This window comes from Lepus europaeus, chromosome 11, assembly GCF_033115175.1.
Source record: "Lepus europaeus isolate LE1 chromosome 11, mLepTim1.pri, whole genome shotgun sequence".
Classification (NCBI taxonomy): Eukaryota; Metazoa; Chordata; class Mammalia; order Lagomorpha; family Leporidae; genus Lepus; species Lepus europaeus.
Window position 1 is genome coordinate 19,261,572 of NC_084837.1, and position 23,187 is coordinate 19,284,758.

General features: G+C 40.7%; 1 protein-coding gene across 2 annotated transcripts; it reads right to left on the reverse strand.

Annotated features, from left to right (window-relative positions):
- Positions 1–2,727: 2,727 nt before the first annotated feature.
- On the reverse strand, positions 2,728–23,140 carry AP5M1 (adaptor related protein complex 5 subunit mu 1). 2 transcript variants are annotated; one of them, XM_062205057.1, is made up of 8 exons: positions 22,812–23,140; positions 18,050–18,695; positions 13,745–13,972; positions 12,215–12,354; positions 11,450–11,535; positions 11,240–11,358; positions 6,346–6,442; positions 2,728–3,453 (listed from the first exon to the last, which is right to left on the reverse strand). In XM_062205057.1, the coding sequence occupies exons 1-8, from the start codon at positions 22,883–22,885 to the stop codon at positions 3,371–3,373; spliced, it is 1,473 nt and encodes a 490-aa protein (XP_062061041.1). In that variant the 5' UTR covers positions 22,886–23,140; the 3' UTR covers positions 2,728–3,370. The 2 variants fall into 2 exon arrangements, with proteins under 2 accessions (XP_062061041.1, XP_062061043.1); XM_062205059.1 differs by lacking the exons at positions 2,728–3,453; positions 6,346–6,442 and having other exon boundaries at positions 11,295–11,383.
- Positions 23,141–23,187: the final 47 nt, after the last annotated feature.

Consider the following 23,187-nt stretch of genomic DNA (forward strand, 5'->3'; position numbering starts at 1 on the left):
TCACCAACTGAATCCTTGCTGAATAAACCTGTCATTCAAGAAAATTATTTCCACTGAACTTAGCAGAGGATTGAAGGTATTTGCATAACAGGGACCAACGTACTTCAGCCAGGTTAAAAGGTTCAGAATTCATCCCATGTTTAGCTTTTTGCCTCCTTTTCCTTTCAGCAGCCTGGTACAATGGTTTCTAATCTGATAATACAGCTAACTATCTAAATGATGTCAGAACAGGAAAGTATTGCAAAGTTTGGATGAGGGATGGATCAATTTCACTTTCAGTAACTCCTAAATCTGATTTGTTGGAATTTAAGATGTAATCCGAAAAAAGTCCCTTGAACCTGAGGACTATTTATGAACGGCCCCTCTGACCTTCGTCTTAGGGACAAGCACTCTGCTGTGGCAGCAGTGCCTGCACAGGTTCTGGATAATTCACCTCCCTCCCTCGCCGGGGTAGCACGGGGCTCTGTGTGTCCACGGAGATGGAGGACTTTGAAATGCTGCAGCAAAAACGAGAAGGAAAAATACTAGTAGCTTTTATGTAAAATGTCTGCTTCGGAAGATCTTAACTCATACAGTATGTAAAACTATAAGAACTTTCATCTAGTAGAAGTACTGATGTGGTATGAAAAAATTAAACTATTTTTACAGGACAGACTAATGTGTAATAAAAAAAAAAAAAAACCTGTTTAAACAAATAATTCTCCTAAGAATTCCTGACAAGGCTATTTACTACAAACTTAACATTTGAATTAATTATTTAAAAAGTAAAAAAAAAAAAAAAAAAAAAAAAAAAAAGCCACCACTATAAGGGTATCCTAACTACTTTGATGCTGGCTTAAGAAAGTTTAAAAGTCTTGTCATTAAAAAGTGGAGGAAAAAATGGTTTTGCCAAAAAATCATGAGCCACCTTTTCTCCAGTTCATTCTCAGACATCTGACACTATTTTTTTGGGGGGGAGGCTCACTTAAGAATAACTACCCATAAGATAGACATTGACTTCATAATCATTTTTTGGCACTAAAAAGGAATTCAGTAAATTTTGCGTCTAGAGTAGGTCTGACACCATCCAAATCTTTCACTGGCAGTAGTTGCTCATATTCACTGCAAACCAAAGCATCTTTCAAGTTAAAAATGCAAAGAATAGTTATCAAAGAAAATGAATAAAATCCATAGTGAGATAATTTTTTAGAAAATGATTGAAGTTTTAACCCAAGAAAGGACTCTTAGAGTGTCTTATAGCTTAGAATAAGAACATGTCAATCACGATTAAGCTTCTGGAATCGGAATCCCTTTGAAATGCAGCTGTTTCTTCTTTAATTGTGGCAGCGGACTCTGAAGAAAAGAAAGGTCCAGCCTTAAAGATGAGTAAGGAATACAAAATAGCTCAGGATTAGTCGTGGAGTTCAAAGGTCGCTAATTACACTAAGGAGTTCCCAGACACAGGGAAAACATTAAACAGGTCACCTACCAAACGGGAAACAGACTTTGTCTTCAGAAATTATCCTGAAGTGACAGGTTTCTAGACAAAATCAAAAGCATCAGTGTGCCCAGATGATCTCAATGGAGGAAAACGCTAGGTTGCTTCGGTTCTGTGGTGTTATGTGTTATGTAAGAATGCAATGGCAACAGATGGCACCAGGTCCTTCATCGCCCCTACACTTCCCAGTATTCCTGATCTTTCCCTCAGGTTTCTAGAAACATCAACTTAAAGATCGTTGGCTTTTCTAACTGTTCACAGAGAAAGTTTTACTTAGGGAATAATCATGTTGAATCTCTGCCTTCTCACTAGAAAAATACCTCTTGGCCATCTTACGATGATTGCCAATGGCACCATTAATATTAACACAAGTGAAATGTTAAGCTTTGTGTTTAAGAGTGATAAATAACTTATGAGGAATGATATTTTCTTTTAACAAAAGGAACAATTTTTACTACTGATTATCTATGATTAAGCTAGAATAACAATTTAAAGTCCTGGTCAGACAGTTAGTCTCTTTTCTTTGTTACTTGGGATAAGTTTGACATAGAACCTCATGGCATGATAATGCTTTGCAGAAAATGAGTTTATAATGAGTAGGATTGATCTTAATTAAAAAATCGTATTTCAAATCCTAAATGTATATGAACTATCCCTTTAAATTCTTATACCTCTCTTTCAAGGAGTTAGCAGCTTTTTCTAAGCTTTTCCTTAAGAGACTCATTTAAAAACAGAACCCAAGATATAACTGGATTGAGTATTAACCTATAATGCATATTTTTAAACAGTGCTTCTAATTTTGTTCTGTAAGAAGAACTTTACATGGATTAAGTTTTGAGACTCTTGATTTTCTTGAATTGGTAACTTAAAGTCTAAACTGACCATGAACTTCTCTGAAAACATAACGTGACATTAAGTGTACGGACAGGTAGGGAATAAAGAGTACTATATGGTTTGTGAATAAATCAAGCGAGTGGTAATAAGAATGTGAAAGTGACAAATTTAGAGACAATATGCTATAAGAGACTGAAATAAATGAATTAATTTATCTATGGAATAGTTTTTGAATTTTTACCTGAATTCACTCATTTAAAAATGCAGTATTATTCAGAAATTTATCTTAACACTCTGCGCACCTTGTGAAGGTATCCCACCCATCTGACTGTGCCTGACTGACATCCTAAGCAGATGTTGTGGCAGATCAACAAGCTTCCTTCAAGGTAATCTGAGGACAGAGACCAACACCCCAGAAAGATGCACACTCTTTATTAGTGAATCAGATGGTTCTAAGAAACGATTCTGTATAAATCACTTTCCTCTGTCTCCACTGGCTGTTTTTTTTTTTTTTTTTTTAAGAGATTTATAGTTGTTGGGTGGTCTCTGGTATTCTTTAACATGTTGAAAGAGGAGCTTAGTACTTAGGTTTGGAAGAGCCAATAATTATCCTGCACATCCTCTACAAATACATTGAAGTAGCTGCCTCAAACTCTACACTGAGAAGGAGCCTGGGTTTTTACCCAGGAAGGCTCAGTGCAGAAAGGGGGCTGTGACTGATTAGCAATGCCTGCTGCATTGAACGGGGCAGGAAGGCGAGAAGATGACAGAATGGCCCAGGATGAGTCTCAAGTAAGCCAAGTGACTCACTATGCTTCCGTGCTATGAGTCATATTGCAAAAGATTAAATGGAAAAAAACTGGAGACATTACCCTTTGAAATGTTTTTAAACTACATCAGATTAAAAATATCAATAAAAGTGTTTTTCTAATTAAAAATCATTCAATGATTATTCATTCACTGGTTATATGCAGACAAGTAGGAAAAAAAACAAACAAAACTATGATTCCATTTAAGCTATGTTACCATCATTATAAATCCCATTTATACATGAGAAAATTACAGTAATAATGATCCATATGTTACTGGAGCAGGGGCTTTAGAATTCCAGATGTAGTAATCAGAAGAAATTAGCTTCCGGTCTAAGAAAAAGAAAAAAATTAATGATAAGATTATTTTATCCTGGCAAAACTTCAACAAGAAAGCAGGCGTGATTTTTTTTTTTTTTTTAAATAGCGGAATATAATCATTTCAAGGCAGCATATTCAAATATTCATTTTAATTCTACTTTATCTAGGTTTTGTTATACCTTTTACCACTTGAAAAATATGGGCTGGGCTGGGTGTTTGGCCTGGTGATTAAGACACAGGTTCTCAAGTCTCCTGTTTGTGTCAAGAGTGCTTGCTTTCCACACCCAGCTGCCACTCCTGACTCCAGCTTCCTGCTAATGTGGACCCTGCAAGGCAGGGGTGACTGCTCAAGTATCTGGGCTCCTGCCAGCCATGTGGGAGACCTGGGTTGACTTCCCAACTCCTGGGCTTGGGTCCCAGGCCAGCAGGAGGCTATTGTGGGCAACTGGGAAGTCAACCAGTATAAGGGCGATCTCTGTCTCTCCCTTTCTGCCTCTGTAAAAGGCAAATGAAATTAAGATCTAGGGTTTTTAAGTATTTGAACAATCCATCTCTCAGCTTGTATGAAATACCTCATTTCCAATTTGCCATTCTTTTCTTCATATTTTCCCTAACTTTTTGAAGCAAAGAGAGGAAAGAAATAAGATACAGGGAAGTAAAGAATACTGACTTGGTCCTGGCATTGTGGCATAGTGGGTAAAGCCACCACCTGAGATGCCGGCATCCCGTATGGGTGCTGATTCATGTCCTGGCTGCTCCACTTCCAATCCAGCTCTCTGCTAATGACCCAGGAAAAGGACTGGATGATGGCCCAAGTACTTGGGCCTCTGTTACCCACATGGGAGATGTGAAATAAGCTCCTGGCTTCAGCCTGGCCCAGCCCTGGCCATTGTAGCCATCTGGGAAGTGAACCAACAGATGGAAGATCTCTCTGTCTCTCCCTCTCACTCTGTTAACTCTTTCAAATAAATAACTAAATCTTTTTTTAAAACAAAAATGAACACTGTCTTATGGTTACATATAACTTATTATTCTATGCCAATCACAATTCTGTAGTTCTGAGCTCTATAAATTTTTTGAAATTCTGAGGGAGATTCTTGCCCTGTTCTTCCTACTTTAGGGACCCTAATCCTTAGTTTAAGGATAAATAAGGATAAATATCAGGGGGCCGCCACCGTGGTATAGCCAGTAAAGCTGCCGCCTGCAGTGCTGGCATCCCATATGGATGCTGGTTTGAGTCCTAGCTGCTCCGCTTCTGATCCAGCTCTCTGCTATGGCCTGGGAAAGCAGTAGAAGATGGCCCAAGACTTGGGTCCCTGCACCCGGGTGGGAGACCCGGAACAAGTTCCTGACTCTGGGCTTTGGATAGGCCCAGCTCTGGCTGTTGCAGTCATTTGGGAAGTGATACAGTGGATGGAAGATCTCTGTCTCTCTGCCTCTCTGTTATGATGACTTTCAAATGAATAAATAAATCTTTTTTTAAAAAAGGATAAATAGCAGGGTAGGCATCTAGTGCGGTGGTTCATGTCACTGCTTGGGATACTCATATCCCATACTGAAGTGCCAGGTTCTGGTTCCGACTCCTACACTTACAATCCAGCTTCCTGCTGGTATGCACTCTGGAAGCCAGCAGATCATGGCTCAAGTACTCTTGGGTCCCTGTCACTCATGGAGATCAGCAATGAATTCCTGCTTTTTGGGCTTTTGCCTGGCCCAGCTCTGGCTTGTAGGTATCCAGGAAATGAACCAGTGTGTGGAAGGTTTCTCTCTTTTTTTAAAGATTTTATTTATTTGAATGTCAGATTTAGAGAGAGAGGTAGAGTCAGAGAGAGAGAGAGCGGTTTTCCATCTGCTGGTTCACTCCCCAGGTGGCTGCAACAGCTAGAGCTGGGACAATCCAAAGCCAGGAGCCAGGAGCTTCTTCTGGGTCTCCCATATGGTGCGGGGCTCCAAAGACTTGGGCCATGTTCTGCTACTTTCTCAGGTGCATTAGCAGGGAGCTGGTCTGGAAGTAGAGCAGCCGGGACTTGAAAGGGCACCCATACTGGATACCGGTCTGCAGGCTGAGACTTTAATCCACTGTGCCACAGTGCTGGCCTTTCTGTCTCTTTCAAATAAAATGAAAATAAATACGTAAAAATTATCTAAATATATTACCATCATAAGAATGGTATAAACTAGGATTATTCTTATCTAAATATAATAGTTTATCTCTTTAAAAAATCTCTCCTTAACTAAGTCCACTTTGCTCTAGCTACTTTTTTATTTTGCTACATATTTGAGCTGAATAAATTATTCTCTCCTTATATTTGCATACACACTCACACACTCCTAGATGTCTTGTTTGGTTTTTTTTTGTTTTACAACTAATAGTCATTGAAGGGAAGAAATATTCTCTCTACTGACCTCCTGGTGGCAGAAGAGACAAGGTGCTAAATAATGCCTACTGATTACATTGCTAAAAATTTTTAAAATTTTAAGCCTCATAACAATCTTGAGGTAAATAATACTATTATTTTCATTTTATAGATGAGGAAATAAAAACTTCAAGAAGTTCACTAACTTCCTCAAAGATACACGGCCAATGTCTGAGCCACATTCAAATCCTTGTCTGTCTTACTAAAGCTCTTGTGAACTGCTCTGTGCAAAAGGACAGATTACAATCAGAGCAAAACAAATCCAGTCTTGTAGCAAAGCCCATCTCTTCCCATTGCTACTCATCCAATTATCTTATGAGAAAGTGGAGCACAATGTAAAGTTCACAAACTCTCCTGTCAGGTGGAATTTGGGAGTTCTTTTAATAAGTTGGGATTATCTCCAATCTTTAAATTCTGTTACATTTTAATTTTACATAATAACTATACATTTCATCCCACTAAGTTGGTTTGAATCTATACAACTTACGTGTACTTATTTTTGGTTTTCCTGATGCAAAAACTTGAACAGAATGCTGATCCGCACAGCACCCGGTGAGTGTGTAATCCAGGATTCTAAAATGAAGCTAGGAAAAGAAGAAAAAATGCACCAAACTGAGGTGATGATTTAGTAAAAATTAAAAAGAAAAAAAAAAGGAAAGGTCATGTTTCTTCCCTTCAACATGATTGTAAGGAATTTATGTTAGGCAGTTCACAAATACTAAACTGTGTGTGTGAATGTGTGTGTATACATACACCACACACAGAGTGTCTACCTTTGCACTGGGGTCATTTCTTCTTAAGATGCCATTATGAAGTGTGTGACATATGCCAAGCACTTCACTGACATAACCTGTATCCGTTCTACAAGGCACCCACGAGGGAACTGAGGTTCACAGATGGAAGCAAATAGCATCCCAGCGCTTCAGCAGCTAAGCTGGCATCTGAACTCAGATCTGACTGGCTACAAGAGCTGGCTGGGCTCTTGAGCACAGCTGGGCTGTGTGGCTGTGACATACTCTCGTACACACAGGAACATACATTCCTTCCAGCAGAATACAAGAAGGCAGTGACTAAAACAGAAGACTGGTTTATCCTGTGTCTGTGGGAAATGACTTGTTCTATGTAATTCTCCAGAAAATTGAAATTTAACTTTTACAGAACTAAGCTTAGAAGTATGACCTTGTGGGGAGGGTGCCAGGCACAGTGAAGGTGCTGCCTGGGAAGCCTGCATCCCATATCAGAGTGCCTGGGTTGTGGACCTGGCTTCATTTCTGATTCCAGCTTCCTGCTAATGTGTACCCCAGGATGTAGCCAGTGATGGCTCAAGTAGTTGATTGGGCCCCTGTTACCCATATGGGAGACCCGGCTTAGGCCTGGCCCAGCTCTGGCTGTGGTAGGCATTTTGGGAGTGAACTAGCAGATGGAAAACTTCTCTCTGTTGTTCTCTGTCTCTTTCCCTTTCAAGTGAATAAAAACTAAATTAAAAATTTAAAGAAAGAGATGTTACCCCTTCCTTCACCTAGAAAATTCTTTAATTATAATCCAGAGTTTCTAGATTGCATTGATAATGTAGGGTTATCACTATAAATGCCAATTATCATACTGTACTGAAACAGAGCCATTAGTATGTTCTCTATGAAGGCATAACATTGGGGTGCCTCTGAGTCTTATGTGAACTATGAAAAAAATTTTTATTTTACAGAGCTAGTCTCCTTTTACACAGTTCCCCTCATCTCTACTGCTAAACACTCTAGATTTTCCAACATCCTGGTATCTTTTCTATACTTTTTCCCTCCAATCTCACTTCCTTGCCAATTTCTTCCACGGTCTTTCTCTTTCAATTGCAAAATTTATCACAAGCACTGGATGTGATTTAGGATTTGTTGTAATTTTGAGATCTCAGCAATGTTTTCCTGTTGCAACTCAAGTCATTTCTGACAGTAAAGGGCTTTTGCTCGCCTGTTTGGTATAATTCGGAAGCTGTAAGTCATGGCAACATTGATTTCCACACAAGATACCATAAAACTCATTCAGTCTGGGGCTGGGGCTGTGTCGTACTGGGTAAAGCCACTGTCTGCAGCACTGGCATCCCATGTAGGCACCCGTCTGCGTCCTGGTTGCTCCTCTTCTGATTCAGCTCCCTGCTAATGGCCTGGGAAGGCAGCAGAAGATGGCCCAAATGCTTGGGCCCCTGCACCCACAAGGGAGGCCCTGAAGAAGCTCCTGGCTTTGGATTAGCCCAGCTCCAGTTCTTGCAGCCATGTGGGGAATGAACCAGCAGATGGAAGACCTTTCCATCTCTCCCTCTCTACGTCTGTAACTCTACCTTTCGAATAAATAAATAAAATCTTTAAAAAAAAAAAAAAGATATACAATGAAACAACATCTGATCTATTTTCTAAAAAATACTTAAGTAGGAATTTTTATAATAATCCCTGAAACAAAGCTTGTGAACATAGTTGAAGCCAAGAAAGAAGAAATGAGTTATCACCAGCATATTTCTGACTTTACTACCTCTTCTCATTAGTGCCTGTATGTACAGATTGTATTTTCTATTCTTTGATTTCTTTGGTACCATTTGATTTAGATTTTCTTGCTACCTTTTTGGTGAATTCTTTCAATTCGCTTCATTGGTTCTTCTGAATGGTTCCCTCATTTGATCTTTTTTGATCATATTCATTTCTATTGCCTCAACAACTTCTTTTCTGCAGACAGCTCCTAAATCCCGCACAGCTGAGCTCTCTCTAGAGCACGGATTGGGAATGTCTGGCCCATGGATCATCTATGAAATTATTTGGTCTGATCCTGCCAAAACAACTATAGGCCAGTCTTGAAATTCAATAAATCTACAGCAGGTTAATATTTTAAAAAAGATTTATTTTTATTTATTTGAAAGGCAGAGTTACGGTGGGAGTGGGGTGGGTGGTGAGATACACAGTGACAGAGATCTTCAATCCACTGGTTTACTCCCCAAATATCCCCAAGAGCCAGGGCTAGGCCAGGCTGAAGCCAGGACCCAGGAGCTTCATCTGGGTCTTCCACGTGCGTGCAGGGGCCCAGGGACGTGGGCCATCTTCTACTGCTTTCCCAGGCCAAGCAGAGAGCTGGATCGGAAGTGGAGCAGCCAGGACTAAAACTGGCACCCATATGGGATGTTGGCACCGCAGTTGGTGGCTTTACATGCTATGCCACAGGGTTGGCCCCAAGGCTTTACTTTTATCAAGGCTCTTATAACATTCCTTTTTTCTCTCTTCCTTTCTCTTTCTGCTGATGTGACACTGGGTCACCATCATTAACTTAACTATCTTTCATTTGGAATATTAATATAACTATAAAATGATTTCTTTGCCTCTATTTTTTCACTCACTTTCTTTACATTCAATCCAGATGACATTCATAAAACCTAACTTTGTGAAAGACTACTTCTCTACTCAAAAAAGCACATCAGCCAAAGGAATAAAAGAGTCAAACCTTCTAAAATATAAACATAAATTATGAATATATGAATATGAATATAAAGATTTATTTATTTATTCGAAAGGCAGAGTTAATGAGAGAGAGAGAGAGAGAGAAAGAGAGAGAAGTCTTCCATCTGCTGATTCATTCCCCAAATAACTAGTACCAGACAGAGCTGGGCCAGGCCGAAACTAGGAGCCAGGATGTTCGCCCAAGTCTCCCACATGGGTGCAGGGGTCCAAGCACTTGGGCCATCTTCCAAAAAACTGCTTTCCCAGACGCATTAGCAGGGAGCTGGATCAGAAGTGGAGCAGCTGACCTGGTGCCCATATGGAATGCTGGCATTGCAGGTGGTGCCTTAACCCACTGTGCCACAACACTGGCCCCCTTCTTCATTTTTTAAAGTCACTTTTATACCTAAACAAGAGTTAGTCAATCTTTAAGGTTTAAAATTCATGTTTACCCAGGTTTCAGTTTAGCTTAAACTCCATCTTCACTGTAAAGCCATCCTTGTCCCCTCAGCCAGCAAGGCTCACTGTCCTGGGCAGACCAAATGCAGAGTGCTGCTCCCTGATGGCATCACGGAAAATCTCCAGAGCTCGAGGACTGCACTGTGTGTTTCTGCATAACAATCTCAATCTGATAACGAAGAGCTGGGTACTAAGAGGTGAAGCTGGGATGTTTAGGTTATACTGAACTATTTCCCTTAAAATTTTTTTTTTGTATTATAAAGATCTTCCTTCCGTTGGTTCACCCCCCCCAAATGGCCGCTACGGCTGGCGCGCTGCGCCGATCCGAAGCCAGGAGCCAGGTGCTTCTCCTGGTCTCCCATGCGGGTGCAGGGCCCAAGGACTTGGGCCATCCTCCACTGCCTTCCCGGGCCATAGCAGAGAGCTGGACTGGAAGAGGAGCAACCGGGACAGAATCCGGCGCCCCAACTGGGACTAGAACTTGGGGTGCCAGCGCCACAGGCGGAGGATTAGCCAAGTGAGCTGCGGCGCCAGCCTCCCTTAAAATTTTTAAGTAGTTTTTTAAGTATTAAGTGAAATAGACAAATGACTAAATGACAAAAAGAATAAAAAATCGGAAAGGGACTTAGCCCAGACAAAAAAAATAGAATTCCATAAAAATATTGGAGAATATTAAAAATCAACTACAGGCAGGGCCGGCGCTGTGGCCTAGTAGGTGAAGCTGCAACCTGAATGCCGGCATCCCATATGGTTCTGGTTCGAGACCCGGCTGCTCCACTTCCAATCTAGCTCTCTGCTGTGGCCTGTGAAAGCAATGGAAGATGGCCTAAGTCCTTGGGCCCCTGCACCCATGTGGGAGACCCGGAGGAAGCTCCTGGCTCCTGGCTTCGGATCGGCGCAGCTTCGGATGTTGAAGCCAACTGGGGAATGAACCAATGGATGGAAGACCTCTCTCTTTCTCTCTCTCTCTCTGTAACTCTAACTTTCAGGTAAATAAATAAATCTTAAAAAAAAATATCAGGCCGGCGCCGCGGCTTGGTAGGCTAATCCTCCGCCTTGCGGCGCCGGCACACCGGGTTCTAGTCCCGGTCGGGGCACCGATCCTGTCCCGGTTGCCCCTCTTCCAGGCCAGCTCTCTGCTGTGGCCAGGGAGTGCAGTGGAGGATGGCCCAAGTCCTTGGGCCCTGCACTCCATGGGAGACCAGGATAAGCACCTGGCTCCTGCCATCGGAACAGCGTGGTGCGCCGGCCGCAGCGCGCCTACCGCGGCGGCCATTGGAGGGTGAACCATCGGCAAAGGAGGACCTTTCTCTCTGTCTTTGTCTCTCACTGTCCACTCTGCCTGTCAAAAAAAAAAAAAAACAAAAAACAAAACAACAAAAAAAAATATCAACTACAGGCAATTTAAATGCAAAGGAGGGGCTTTAATGTGGTGAGCCATTTAAATATGTTTACCTTTAAATATGCTGTACCTCCAATACAAATCGGGTCAAATGGCTGCTTCTCATGGCTCTTGGCTCCAAAAGTTACAGTTCCAGAAAGACTAATGTCCATTGATTTGGGAAACTTCTGGCCTAAAATCACAAGCACATCAATCAACTACAAACAAGTAAATTGTACAGCAAATGAAAAGTGGGGAAAAAAAATAAACAAAACCCTGCTCACCAATAATCCAAACCAATAAGCCTTTCTCTCGAAATACTTCAAGCTGGCCAAAACTAACTTTGTATTCCAAATGTGTAATTGGACCTCTTTAAAAAGGAAAGGGACAAAATAAAAAGAAAATGAGAAGATCAGATATATCACTCCTAAGAGTTTTACAATCTTGCTACTATTAGTTAATATAAAGACAGTATAAAATCAGATTTCTGTTCAAGTGTGTAGAATAGAACACATAATGAACATTTTTGTTGATACAGATTTCATTATTGGTTCTAAAGAGAACTATAAAATCATATAGGATATACTAATACAATCATACAAGTTCGCATATTAAAAACTATGATTACTACTATATATTTTGTTATACTTTGAAACTAGTTATACTGCAGAATAAATCTAAAACTCATGAAGCAGTTTATGTTACAACTGGCTAATTCACCATGTTGTTGTTGGTTGTGCTATATTTGTATGTAAAATATAGAGAAATTACTAGAATTAAAACCAGTAATAAAAGAATCCCTCTGGAAACTACAATGGCTTAAGTTTATGGTACATTAGCAAGTTTAGTGAGAAAAATGAAGAGGCATTTTAAGGTAAAGAATTACTTTTATGACTGTTTTGGTTCAAAATCAGCATGTACTTAAATAAGATAAAATACTTTAAATCTTAAAAGTATGATTAAAGAAATAAAGACAAATAATTATCTGGGGGCAGCAGGAATGTACTAAGGTTGGCCGAAATCATGACGTCATGTTATTTCACTCCTACCTATTGTAAAAAGGTATGTGAGCTTCACAGAATTCAAAAGTGTTTTTTACACTTTCATGAAGTTTTAAATTAACTGTTATTTTTAGCTGTATGTCTTCCTCCTTTATTTGATAAAAACCCAAAATTGGTGGAACAGGGACCTGAAAAAAAATAAACAAATTTTATATACTTTTCAGAATAACAGATATAAAATATCAATGGTGACTGAAAAACAAAGCCTGGCAGTACTATGTTATATACATTAATACATTGTACTGTGTATATGTATACACTGCATATGATACATACATAATATATATTTTATATAATAGTCATTATATAAATACAGGACTAATGGTTAACTCCACCATTTTGATAGTAGCCAAAATCGATCTACATTCATTCTAAGGGTAAGGATTCTTCCATTTCTTTCTGTTCCCAGAGATGAGAAAGGTGCCTTTCAAAGATGGACAATACATTCCTGTTCCTGCTCTTGTTCATCCGTCTTCACCTGCTCCAGGTTCTTTGACTTGTACCATAAAGAACCTGTACCTGGACAGACTGATTCCTGCCCAGAGCTCTTGCTGCTCCATGTGTACCCTGTGACTCTCCTCCAGCCCCTAGCCCTGCAGATTACTGGACTGGTCATTATGCTCGGAGGGGAAACTATCTGTAGGCTAGGGTGAGTCAATCATTCTTTTTGTTATATGTGAAGGCACAGAGAAATTCTATTTATACAGCACAGGTTCTAGAAAGCAGAGAAAGTCAACTGAGAGACTGAGACAGACAGTGTGGACCACAGGTAAAGAGAGATTTTAATTTTAAGTTTCTGTTCTAGTCCCAGTACGGTCTAGGTCTATTTTTCTTTTTCTTGAATGACAATAAGATTGCTTATTGCATTCTCAAATTCCCTTTACTTAGTTTAGCTTATAAGTTTCTCTATCCTGTCTATTCACAATTAGGACAAGAGACAAACTATGCAGTAAAAGTTGGGCTTCTGGGGTCCGGAAAACATGGACTCAAAGTCCTGCTCTGCCATTTATCATTTATCAATTATAAGACCTTATGCACATAATTTAACTTCTCTGAGATTCTCATCTGTAAAATAGGGATAATGAGGGTTAAAAGTACCGGACAAAATACATGTGGGGTTTCTAAGACAAGGTCTGACACACAGCCATTAGTCAATGAGCAATGAATAGCTATAATCATATTATATATTTATAAATAAAGTTGCCTCAGAGTACAGGTATCTTACACACATTGTTAAAACCATGACTAAATAATACCAGAATCTATCTTCTGACTATGGACTCCTTACTAGGGAACATTAAAAACCAAATAAACTCATCAGCTAAAAATGCATCAACTAAAAACTATTTAACACTGTTACAGACACCAGAAATAACAGAACTGAATCTTCATCTTCATTCTTCAACAACTGGTAAATAACTCATAAAAAGTTCTCATTTGGAACAAGAATATGAATATTTGCTTGTCCATAGTCACCTGTAAAGACAGCCAAGTTTCAGCCTTTCCAAGATTGTTTACCTGGGAAGTATAGTAGCATAAGTTGAATGATTCTAGAGGTGGGATGAATGGAAATTTGTAAGGTCCACTAAATGCAGAATCATCCATTCCATCAACACTACTAGAAGTCAGAATGGCAGAGTCAAGAGATGTCACACAAGGATGAACCAGGATGTCTTGAAGTGGAGATCCGTTGGTGGGGAGATGCAAGCTGACAGTTACATTTGGCACGAATCCCTCCAAATCACACTGCAATATAAACGGAAGTGGCTATTACCAAGATCTCAGAAGCATGTAGCTTCAGTCAGTCTGAGGCTTTTCTGAATTCGTCAAAGTCTTTTTCCTTAACTTAATGCCAATCAACCATCGGCATTGGCGCCTGTTTCCCTTCTGAAACTTCACATTTTTGGAAGATAAGCACTGTTATATTTTTCTTCACAGCTTAAGTCCCTAGCACATTGCTCTGCATAGGAGACACTTAAAACTGTTTTGTTGAGTGGATTTTGAAAAAGTTATTGACTACCTAGTTCTAGTATGAAATGTTTCACTTCTTAATGCTTTAGCTACTGCTTGACATATATATGAGTTCAAGAATTTAGAGAGCAGGCAGGCATTATGAATACTGCCACATACAATGAATGCTTTATGAAGGTCTGTTGGTGACAATTACAATAATGTACCTGTCAATGCATTTGAAAATAAAAATGCCAAATAAACTTACTTCCAAACTTTAACATGTTTTAGTGTAGCAACTTTTAAACTACTTGCTAATTTACTTTTTATTTGTGAACTACTAATAAAAACTACTTTGGGTTTTTGATAGATATTTACATAGTAAAATATGCAAATATTAATAATACCATTAAAACTTAAAAATACTGTTTATGCTTATTGAACTAACTCCTAACAATCCAACATTCAAAAAGGGGTCACAGAAACAGCAATCATTATGGAAACCTCTAACAAGTTGTTTGGTATCAAGGCACTTAACCAATCAGCCATTTACTATATCTACAAGGAAATCTATTCGAGAAGGAATCAGGTAGTACACTTCAGATCAATCTGGTATATGCAAATCTCAGGTCTAGGAAAACAGAAAGCATTTAAGAACTTCTCTCATTTTAAAATGAGAAAAGATTCACAACGTTATTTTCCCAAAGGCACAGAAAATTAGTGAACAACAAAAAAAAAACAACAACAAAAAAAGAAAATTAGTGGTAGTATGATTAGAACTTCAATCCATGGGCTTTTGTTTCTACTGGACTAAGATCAAACGAAGAGAATTATTTCTATTTACAATGAGCTTCACAATAAAACATCTTTAAGTAATAAATTCCTGAGGTACTTAAATGTTTGGCAAATAGCTATGCAACTTACCTACAACTTATATAAACATTTAGTATGTAGACTATAATACAGTCCTATTTTTTTTTTTTCAAGATGTCTTTATTTATTTGAAAAGGAGAGAAAGAGAGATCAATTGATCTTTTATCTGCTGGTTCACATCCCAAATGGCTGTAAGAGCCAGGGCTGCACCAAGGCGAAGCCAGGAGCCTGGAACTCCTCTAAGGTCTCCCATGTGGGTGGCAGGGGCTCAAGGACTTGAGCCATCTCTGCTGTTTCCCAGGTGCATTAGCAGGGAGCTGGATCAGAAGTGGAGTAGCTGGGACACAAACCAGAGCCCATAGAGGATGCCAGCCCATGCTGGCACTGCAGATGGCAGCTTAACCCACTGTACTACGATGCTACACTCATTTTTCTTTTAAAAGATAAAGCTTCTTAAAGAAGAAAGTTCTCTATCATGATAATCTGTATTAGGACCAAGAATGAGAACTAAAATCCAAAATTCCATAAACAACAAACTAGGATCCATCTGTCAATGAACTGAGACATTTAAATAGCATATTAACATTATATTATACAACATGTTTCTTACTCTCATTGAATGAAAAAGAACTAGAAATGGTGAATTTTCCTACTTTTATTTTACTGAACTTATGGTGAAAAAATGGTTCGACTACATTAAGATTTCTGACTGATATAATCTATGAAAATTCTGGAGCCAATAAAGGCAATGTATTTGGGATCAAGGTAGAAGTGAGTTTAAAAAGAGACACAAAACTTTTTCGTCATTTTAAGGTGAAAAGAAGAAGAGGGCTGGCACTGTGCCATAGCAGGTTAAGCCTCCACCTATGGCACCAGCATCCCATATGAGTGCCAATTTGAGGCCTGGCTGCTCTACTCAATCTAGCTCCCTGCTAATGCACCTGGGAAAGCAGCAGCAGATGGCCCAAGTGTTTGAGCCCCTGCCAGCTATGTGGCAGACCTGGAAAAGATCCTGGCTCTTGGCTTTGTATCGGCCCAGCTCCCGCCGTTGTGGCCATTTGGGGAGTGAACCAGCAGATGGAAGACCTCTCTCTCTCTGTATAATTCTGCCTCTCAAATTAATACATCTAAAAAAGAAAGAAAAGAACAGAATGATCCGATATCCCCATCTGTACTATTCTATTTCTCTGTTCTTGAAACATACTTTTATCTATGGTCTTTATAAAGTAAGTTTTATGTATAAGATGTTTACATTTATTGCGTAGAGACTAAAGAAAGATACCAGAAAAATAAACATAAATAAGAGTACTATTAGTATATACTCGGAGGAAGCTTACTTGGAGGATTATTTTTGACCATTAGTCAACATGGCATTAATCCTTGCTGACTGTATTACTATTTTCATTGTTTTTTTCCTATTTTCTAACCATAAACCAGAGTCATATTTTTTTTTAATTAGCTCTTGCTTTTTATTTATTTATTTATTTGAAAGACAGAGTTACAGAGAGAGGTGGAGAGAGAGAGAGAGGTCTTTCATCTGCTGGTTCACTCCCCAGATAGCTGCAACAGCTGGAGCTGAGCCAATCTGATGCCAGGAGCTTCTTCCGGGTCTCCCACATGGGTGCAGGGGCCCAAGGATTTGGGTCATCTTCTACTGCTTTCCCAGGCCATAGCAGAGAGCTGGATCGGAAGTGGAGCAGTCGGGACTAGAACCGGCACCCATATGGAATGCCGGTGCTTCAGGACAGGGCTTTAACTTGCTGCGCCACAGTGCTGTCATCCCACATGAGCACTGGTTCAAATCTCAGCTGTTCCACTTCTGGTCCACCTCTCTGCTATGGCCTGGGAAAGCAGTGGAAGATGGCCTAAGTGCTTGGGAACCTGCACCCACATGGGAGACCCAGAAGCAGCTCCTGACTCCTGGCTTCAGATCAGCCCAGCTCTGGCCATTGTGGCCATTTGGGCGAATAAACCAGTGGATGGAAGACCTCGCTCTCTCTCTGTAATTCTGCTTTTCAAATAAATGATCTTTTTTTAAAAATCCACAAACTCTTTGACAGTACTCTTCACAAGGAGGTGCCTAATTCCACACTCCTTGAATGTGGACTTAGTGACTTGCTTTTAAAGAACAGAAAGTAGTGGAGATGATGCTATGTGATCTCCTAGGCGAGTAATAAAAACAGCTTCTGCCTGTCTCTCTTTTTCTCTTTCAGATCATTCCAATGAAGGGAAACCAGTCTCTGAACTGTGAGGACCCTCAGGCAGCTCACTGGGAAGTCCACAGGGTAAGGAACAGAGGTCTCCCTTCAATAACAAGCACCAACTTTTGCCAGCCTCTAAGTTATCTTGCAAATACAGGTGGTCCTCCATGTGAGGGTTCTAGCAAACAACCCTGGATCAAAATATTCAGGAAAAAAAATTACAATCAAAAACTGTGTCCATGTAGAACAGTTACAGACTACTTTTTTCCTTGCCATATGGTACAACAATTTATATAACATTAACAACACATTAGGTATTAAAAGAGGTGACTTAAAGTATACAGGAAGATGTGTATAGGTTATATGCAAGTAAAACATCCAAGATTTTGGTAACTGAGGAAGGGTCTGGAACCAATCCCCCATGGACACCAAGGGATGACTTTACATCTTCTAGCCCCAGGCACAACTTCAGATGACATCTGCTGCAACAAATTCTGATTACTCCTTCTAAGAGATTCAGCACTGGAAATTTCCCAGCTAAGCTGCTCCTGAAGTTCTGACCCACAGAAACTATGGGGATAATATGTTTATTTTAGAGTTAATGGGAGAATTCATTACACAGCAATAGGCAGCTAATATAACTGGTAAAGAATGCAAAAAATTTCACAACTAACATCTAATGACTGCTGCTTAAGTTAAAAATCAAGAATGTTATCGAACAATGTAAAACAGTTAGCAACTTTGACTTTCCTTCTTGTGTATAGAAGGGTACAGTAAAGCAAATGGCAGAGAAACTCACCTTGCAAGTGACTGTTCCAACTACTTGCCATGTATCTGCTATATCCTGTTTACCATACTGCATGGATTTTACCTTTTCAGTGATAGAAATGGACACCTGGGGTTTTCCTTTGTATGTTCCAGCTCTCCAGGCTGGCTGTTTTTGTGGCTGAGTCACAGAAGCAAAGCCGACATTATCCAGTGAATTTTGTAAGTTGGCATCTAATAGAGTACCAAATGGGCAAGCCTGGAGAAGTAACTCAGGCAGCTGGCTCAATTTTGTATTTAGCTCAGTGTCATTTTTTTGACCTGAGTAAAGAAAATCCTGTATCCCAAAAAGCAACTCCAGGCCTTGAGAAATCCCACTAATGCTAATTAATGGTGGACGGGGGTTTAGAGTTTGTTCAACCAGTGGAACACAAGCATATATCATGTCATTCTTCAGAAAGGCAACAACTGGCCAGAGCTCTTCACTTCCTACTGGGAGTCCATAGATGGATGTTTTATTGATGCGTGAACAGCTATCACGGCTCTCCACGAAGTCCTTATCATCACCCAGTAATCTCAGTTCGGAGAGTAGTGCTTTGAGAAAGGGACCATCTTCAGGAACAGGCACATAATTTGCTCCATTGTGGACGCTGGCTCGTTTTTCAACAGTTGGGTACCGTCTGCATTACGGAAACAGAAACATTATACATGATTCTTCCAGGTGAATTTCAACAAACACTTAAAACACAAGGTAAACAACAATAACAATGAAACATTAACAACAAATACATACACACACCCACAAAAGCCAACAACTGAAAATATTATATGTTAAGTACTACCACAACAACTTTTTCATGTTTGGGGTTATCTCAAAATATAAAGTAGCACTATTTACTAATGAATATGTTTCCTTCAGCACAGCAATTTCATTTTTAAATAGGCAGAGTTCCTGATTCTAATTCAGAATCCTTGCTTCTCAGCCACTAGAATTCTCTCGATAGGCAAGGAGCGTATACCAGGACCACTTCAGGCATTTGTAAGGATTTTCGCCCTCTGATTCCATCTTAGGAGCATAGGATCAAAGAAGTCGTTCAATTTAACCCTCCGCGATTTTGGATTCACTAGTTGAGATGATACTATTTTAAATGAATGGTTTTACTACACTGAACCTGCAGTGAATCCCAGGCACCTTGAGTCTTCTTGCTAACCCCTACAAACACATGGAAGATCATTTTAATAACAATTATTTACATTTATAGGCCTGGAAGATATGAGGAGGCAATCAAAAAGAAGAACATCAGAGAGTCCTGTATGGTTTGCATGCTCTGGGTTGAATGGTAAGTTTTTAACTCACCACCCCCCTTTGAAAATAGAAGATACTTTTGCTTATTTACAGAACTCTGTTAAATCACATTTTCTTAGTTCCAAAAGTTGCACTTTTCCACATTCCTTTTCTCTCTACTTCCAAGTCCATAACAAAGTCATCCATTAGCTATTAACTTGAATAAACCACCAAAATCTTTAAGCTTACTTTCTTACTTGTAAAATAAAAGGGTGGGAACAACAGGTTTTATCAATGGTCGAAAGCATATCTAAAACAGTATTTTTCACTAATCTGATGCATTTTCTTGATTGAGAAAGGCAAAAATTAGCTATCACACTAGTAATGAACTAGCAGGTAAATGACATTTCTTTCTTTAAGTCTCTAAATATGAACAGTAGCTAACTCTGGACTAAACCGTAGTCTTATTCTCTATCTATAGGAAAATTAAAGTTCTTAGGGATACAAATTTCATGATTGAAATAAACATAAGAAAGACGAGAAGTTAGTCTGGGATCCTACATAATGCCTGCATTTGTTAGATGACTCAACCTGTTACTTCCAATTTATTTTAGCCTTTTTCTAAAACAGGACTTAGCCCTTAAGTAGCCCTAATGACGGGTTACAATAGCAACTTAAACCACACTTTAGCTGATGTTATTACTATCCGGACAGCAATTTTTAAACAAGTTTTGTTGTGAGTATGTGTGTGGGGGGAAGCGGCAAGCTCAACTTGCCTTACCAAATTTGAAATAATGGACATTATCCTTAGACTTACTCATGGGTAAGATGTAGCAAAGACTGTTTGGCCTTAACATCAGTCCCAGGGGTCAGAAAACAGGATATAAGAAAACAATTAATTTGTTCAATTTGTACAGAATTAAAGTGATAGATGGGTTAACTGAATCCAATTCGTTGCCTCCACAGAGATGCTGAAAAGCTTCCCCAAACATATTTGCATTTTTCTTCTAAAATATTGAGCACAGTGGGAAAACAATCTGAAAACTGTTTTTAAGTAGTAAAAATCTTACCTCTATGAGATACTAAGATAAGCTACAAAGTCACATACATTTTGGTTCGAGGTAGATAATAAGACAGACTGATATTTATATCGGGGACATAATAAACAGTATCAATAGCTCCACCAATCAAGAAAGGAAAGATACACTGATTGGAAGATGGTAGTAGGAAAACTGGCCCACAATACAGAGAAAAACAAAATGACAGTCCGACTTAACACTATATCCAGAGATGGAATACAGATGGGTTAAAGACCTAAAGACAATAGATAGAATTAGAAAGTTTAAACAAGATAATGTGGGAAGAAATCTCCAGCAAATATGGACAGAAGAAGAATTCAACAAATTCCCCAACGCAGTAACTACTCTGAATGCATAAAAATTAGTGACTTCTGTTTAATCATGGGCAACACAAAATGAAACAACAATGATAAATTAAAAGGAAATACATGAACTACCAAAAAATGGCATGGTACTAATATCAAGAATATACAACAAATTCCTACAAATCAAAAGGAGAAAAACAGCAACTTTCAAGGAAGAAAAGGACACGAGCAATTCACTGAAGGAGAAAGCAAGGACTGGTAATCATTCCTGCATGGAGAAACACACCTGAAGACATCCTTCCTTGGCAAAAATTAGAGTCAGGGTTAGGGAAGAACGGAGTACACGAGCCTTGCTCACTGCCGATGTGCAGGTGGGGGAAGCGGAGGTGTGCCCCAGGGACTGGCTGAGGTAGTCCACATCAGCATTGTTCTGATGGCTGAGAGCTGGAGGCCACTTGGGAGAGGGGCACTAGGCTAAGAGGACAGGTGAAATGTGGAGGACACAAACCAGGAGTGCTACAGAGCAGGTAGAAGCAACGGGCTAGCTCTGCACGGTCCAACATGGGAGACACTGGCTACGCGGAGATACCTCAACTTAGAGTTCAACACCCACGTGCGGTTAGTGGTTAGAATATTAGCCAGCACCATTGAAGGACATTCCCTCTTTCCCAGCATCCTAGAAAGTGCTACTGGCAATGCTGCTCACGATGAACACAAAGTAACGGGATGTTTGCCACAAACAGGACAAATGCAAGAAAAGGAAATGAAGTCACATTTAATTATTACTTAACTATGTAATTTCAAAAATACAAATAAAAGGCTAAAATCAAATATGTAAGAATTACCTGTGAAGAGGAGGGGAACAGTAGACCTAGGAAACCAAAGGGAATACGGAAGCAAAATGAGGGGTACCTTGGATGGACCCGACAGGCTGATACACCACGGACCAAAGAATATTATCAGCCTCCTGTGCTTGAGGTCCGACAGCAAACGCCAGGCCTCCTGGCGGAAGCCTCTAACCTCCAACTCTGATGCTGTTGGTAACGAAAACTGTCTGGGGTATAAAAAGGAATTTTTCCGAACCCACGTTCCCAACCACGTTTCACGTAAGTTTACAGTCATTTCAGTCAATTCCACTACGCTGCTTCACTCGTAATAGAGTTTTCCTCCGGGAAGAATAAACTGTCGGCAAACAACTTGCAGTGCCACCGTGAATAAAGATGCAATTCATCATTCGACCATCACTCACATTTTTGTTTTTCAAGGATTTATTTTTCATTTACTTGAAAGGTAGAGAGACAGAGAGAGGTCTTCCATTTGCTGGCTCACTCCCCAAACGGCCACAGCAGCTGGAGCTGGGCCAGGCCACAGCCAGGTGCCTGGAGCCAGGTCTCCCAGCTCCGTCCAGGGCCCGAGCACTTGGGCCATCCTCCGCTGCTTTCCCAGGCCATAGCAGGGAGCTGGATCGAAGTGGAGCAGCCGGGTCTTGAAGCTGGGGGGGGGGGGCCCATATGCAATGCCAGGGTGGCAGGAGGTGTATTAACCTGCTAGGCCACAACGCTGGCCCCATCACTCATATTTTCTGAGCTATCGCACAGGTCTCTTTACAGAGCTATTTTGACAAAACACGAGGGCCAGGTCACCTACACCACCTGAGAAAAGGCGAATATAATCTTATTTTCCGACTTCTACTTTCTTTAACAATTAGGGAGTCTATCTGAGGATTTCTGGCCGCGACACACTCTGAAACGTGAAAACCGGCTGCTGCTGTTCAGCCAGGATTCCTAAGCAGGAGGTAAAACGCCCCTGAGTGATTTGTTTAATCAATGAAAGCTGAAAACCGGGAGACACGGTCAGTACTCAGCTCTCCCCCCTCCCTCTCCCATACCGATGCTGAGCAGGCCGAGTCCGGCTGAAGATGCAATCGCACCAGTGTGTGTGTGTGCAACACAGAAACAGTCGCTACGGGCCGGGCAGCAACGCATTTACTCCTCACAACGCTACGAGGTAGAGGCATTGCAATCCACACGCCGCGGAGTGAAGGGGCTTGCCCCAGGTCAGGCAGCCCTGCGTGGCGGACCTGGGTCACCCACGCCCCGAGCCCCGGGCCGGCCGACGTGCGTTTACCTGGAGAATCTCACCGTGCCACCACGCGGGGTCCCCGGCTCGTGGCTAATGAGCCACACCGCCCGCTGGGCCATGGCAAGCCGCGGGAGTCTCAGCTCATCGCCTAAGCAAGCTGCCCAGGGAGACTGGCTTTCTCCGAGGATGGCCTCGCACCCGGCACCCGTCCGGCGGGTTTCGAACAGCACCGGCTCCTTCCCGTAGGAGACGAAAACCCGACCCCCTCCGGGGCAAAGCACAGCGCAAAGTTCCCAGACCCTGCGCTCGCAGTAGCGCCCGAAGCGTACTCGACCCCGGGACTCGTCTTCCTCGACAGCCCACTTCCGGGATGGTAGCCCGCAAGGACCAAGCTTCCTCAGGCGCCCGCGTTTTCGGTTCG

Coding starts and splice junctions, on each gene's coding strand:
- AP5M1 (XM_062205057.1), bottom strand. CDS start 22,885: ATGGCCCAGCGGGCGGTGTGGCTCATTAGCCACGAGCCGGGGACCCCG. Junction 12,355..13,744: donor TATGCTACTATACTTCCCAG/GTAAACAATCTT, acceptor ATTTTTTTTCAG/GTCCCTGTTCCACCAATTTT. Junction 6,443..11,239: donor GAGGTACAGCATATTTAAAG/GTAAACATATTT, acceptor TTCTTTTCCTAG/CTTCATTTTAGAATCCTGGA.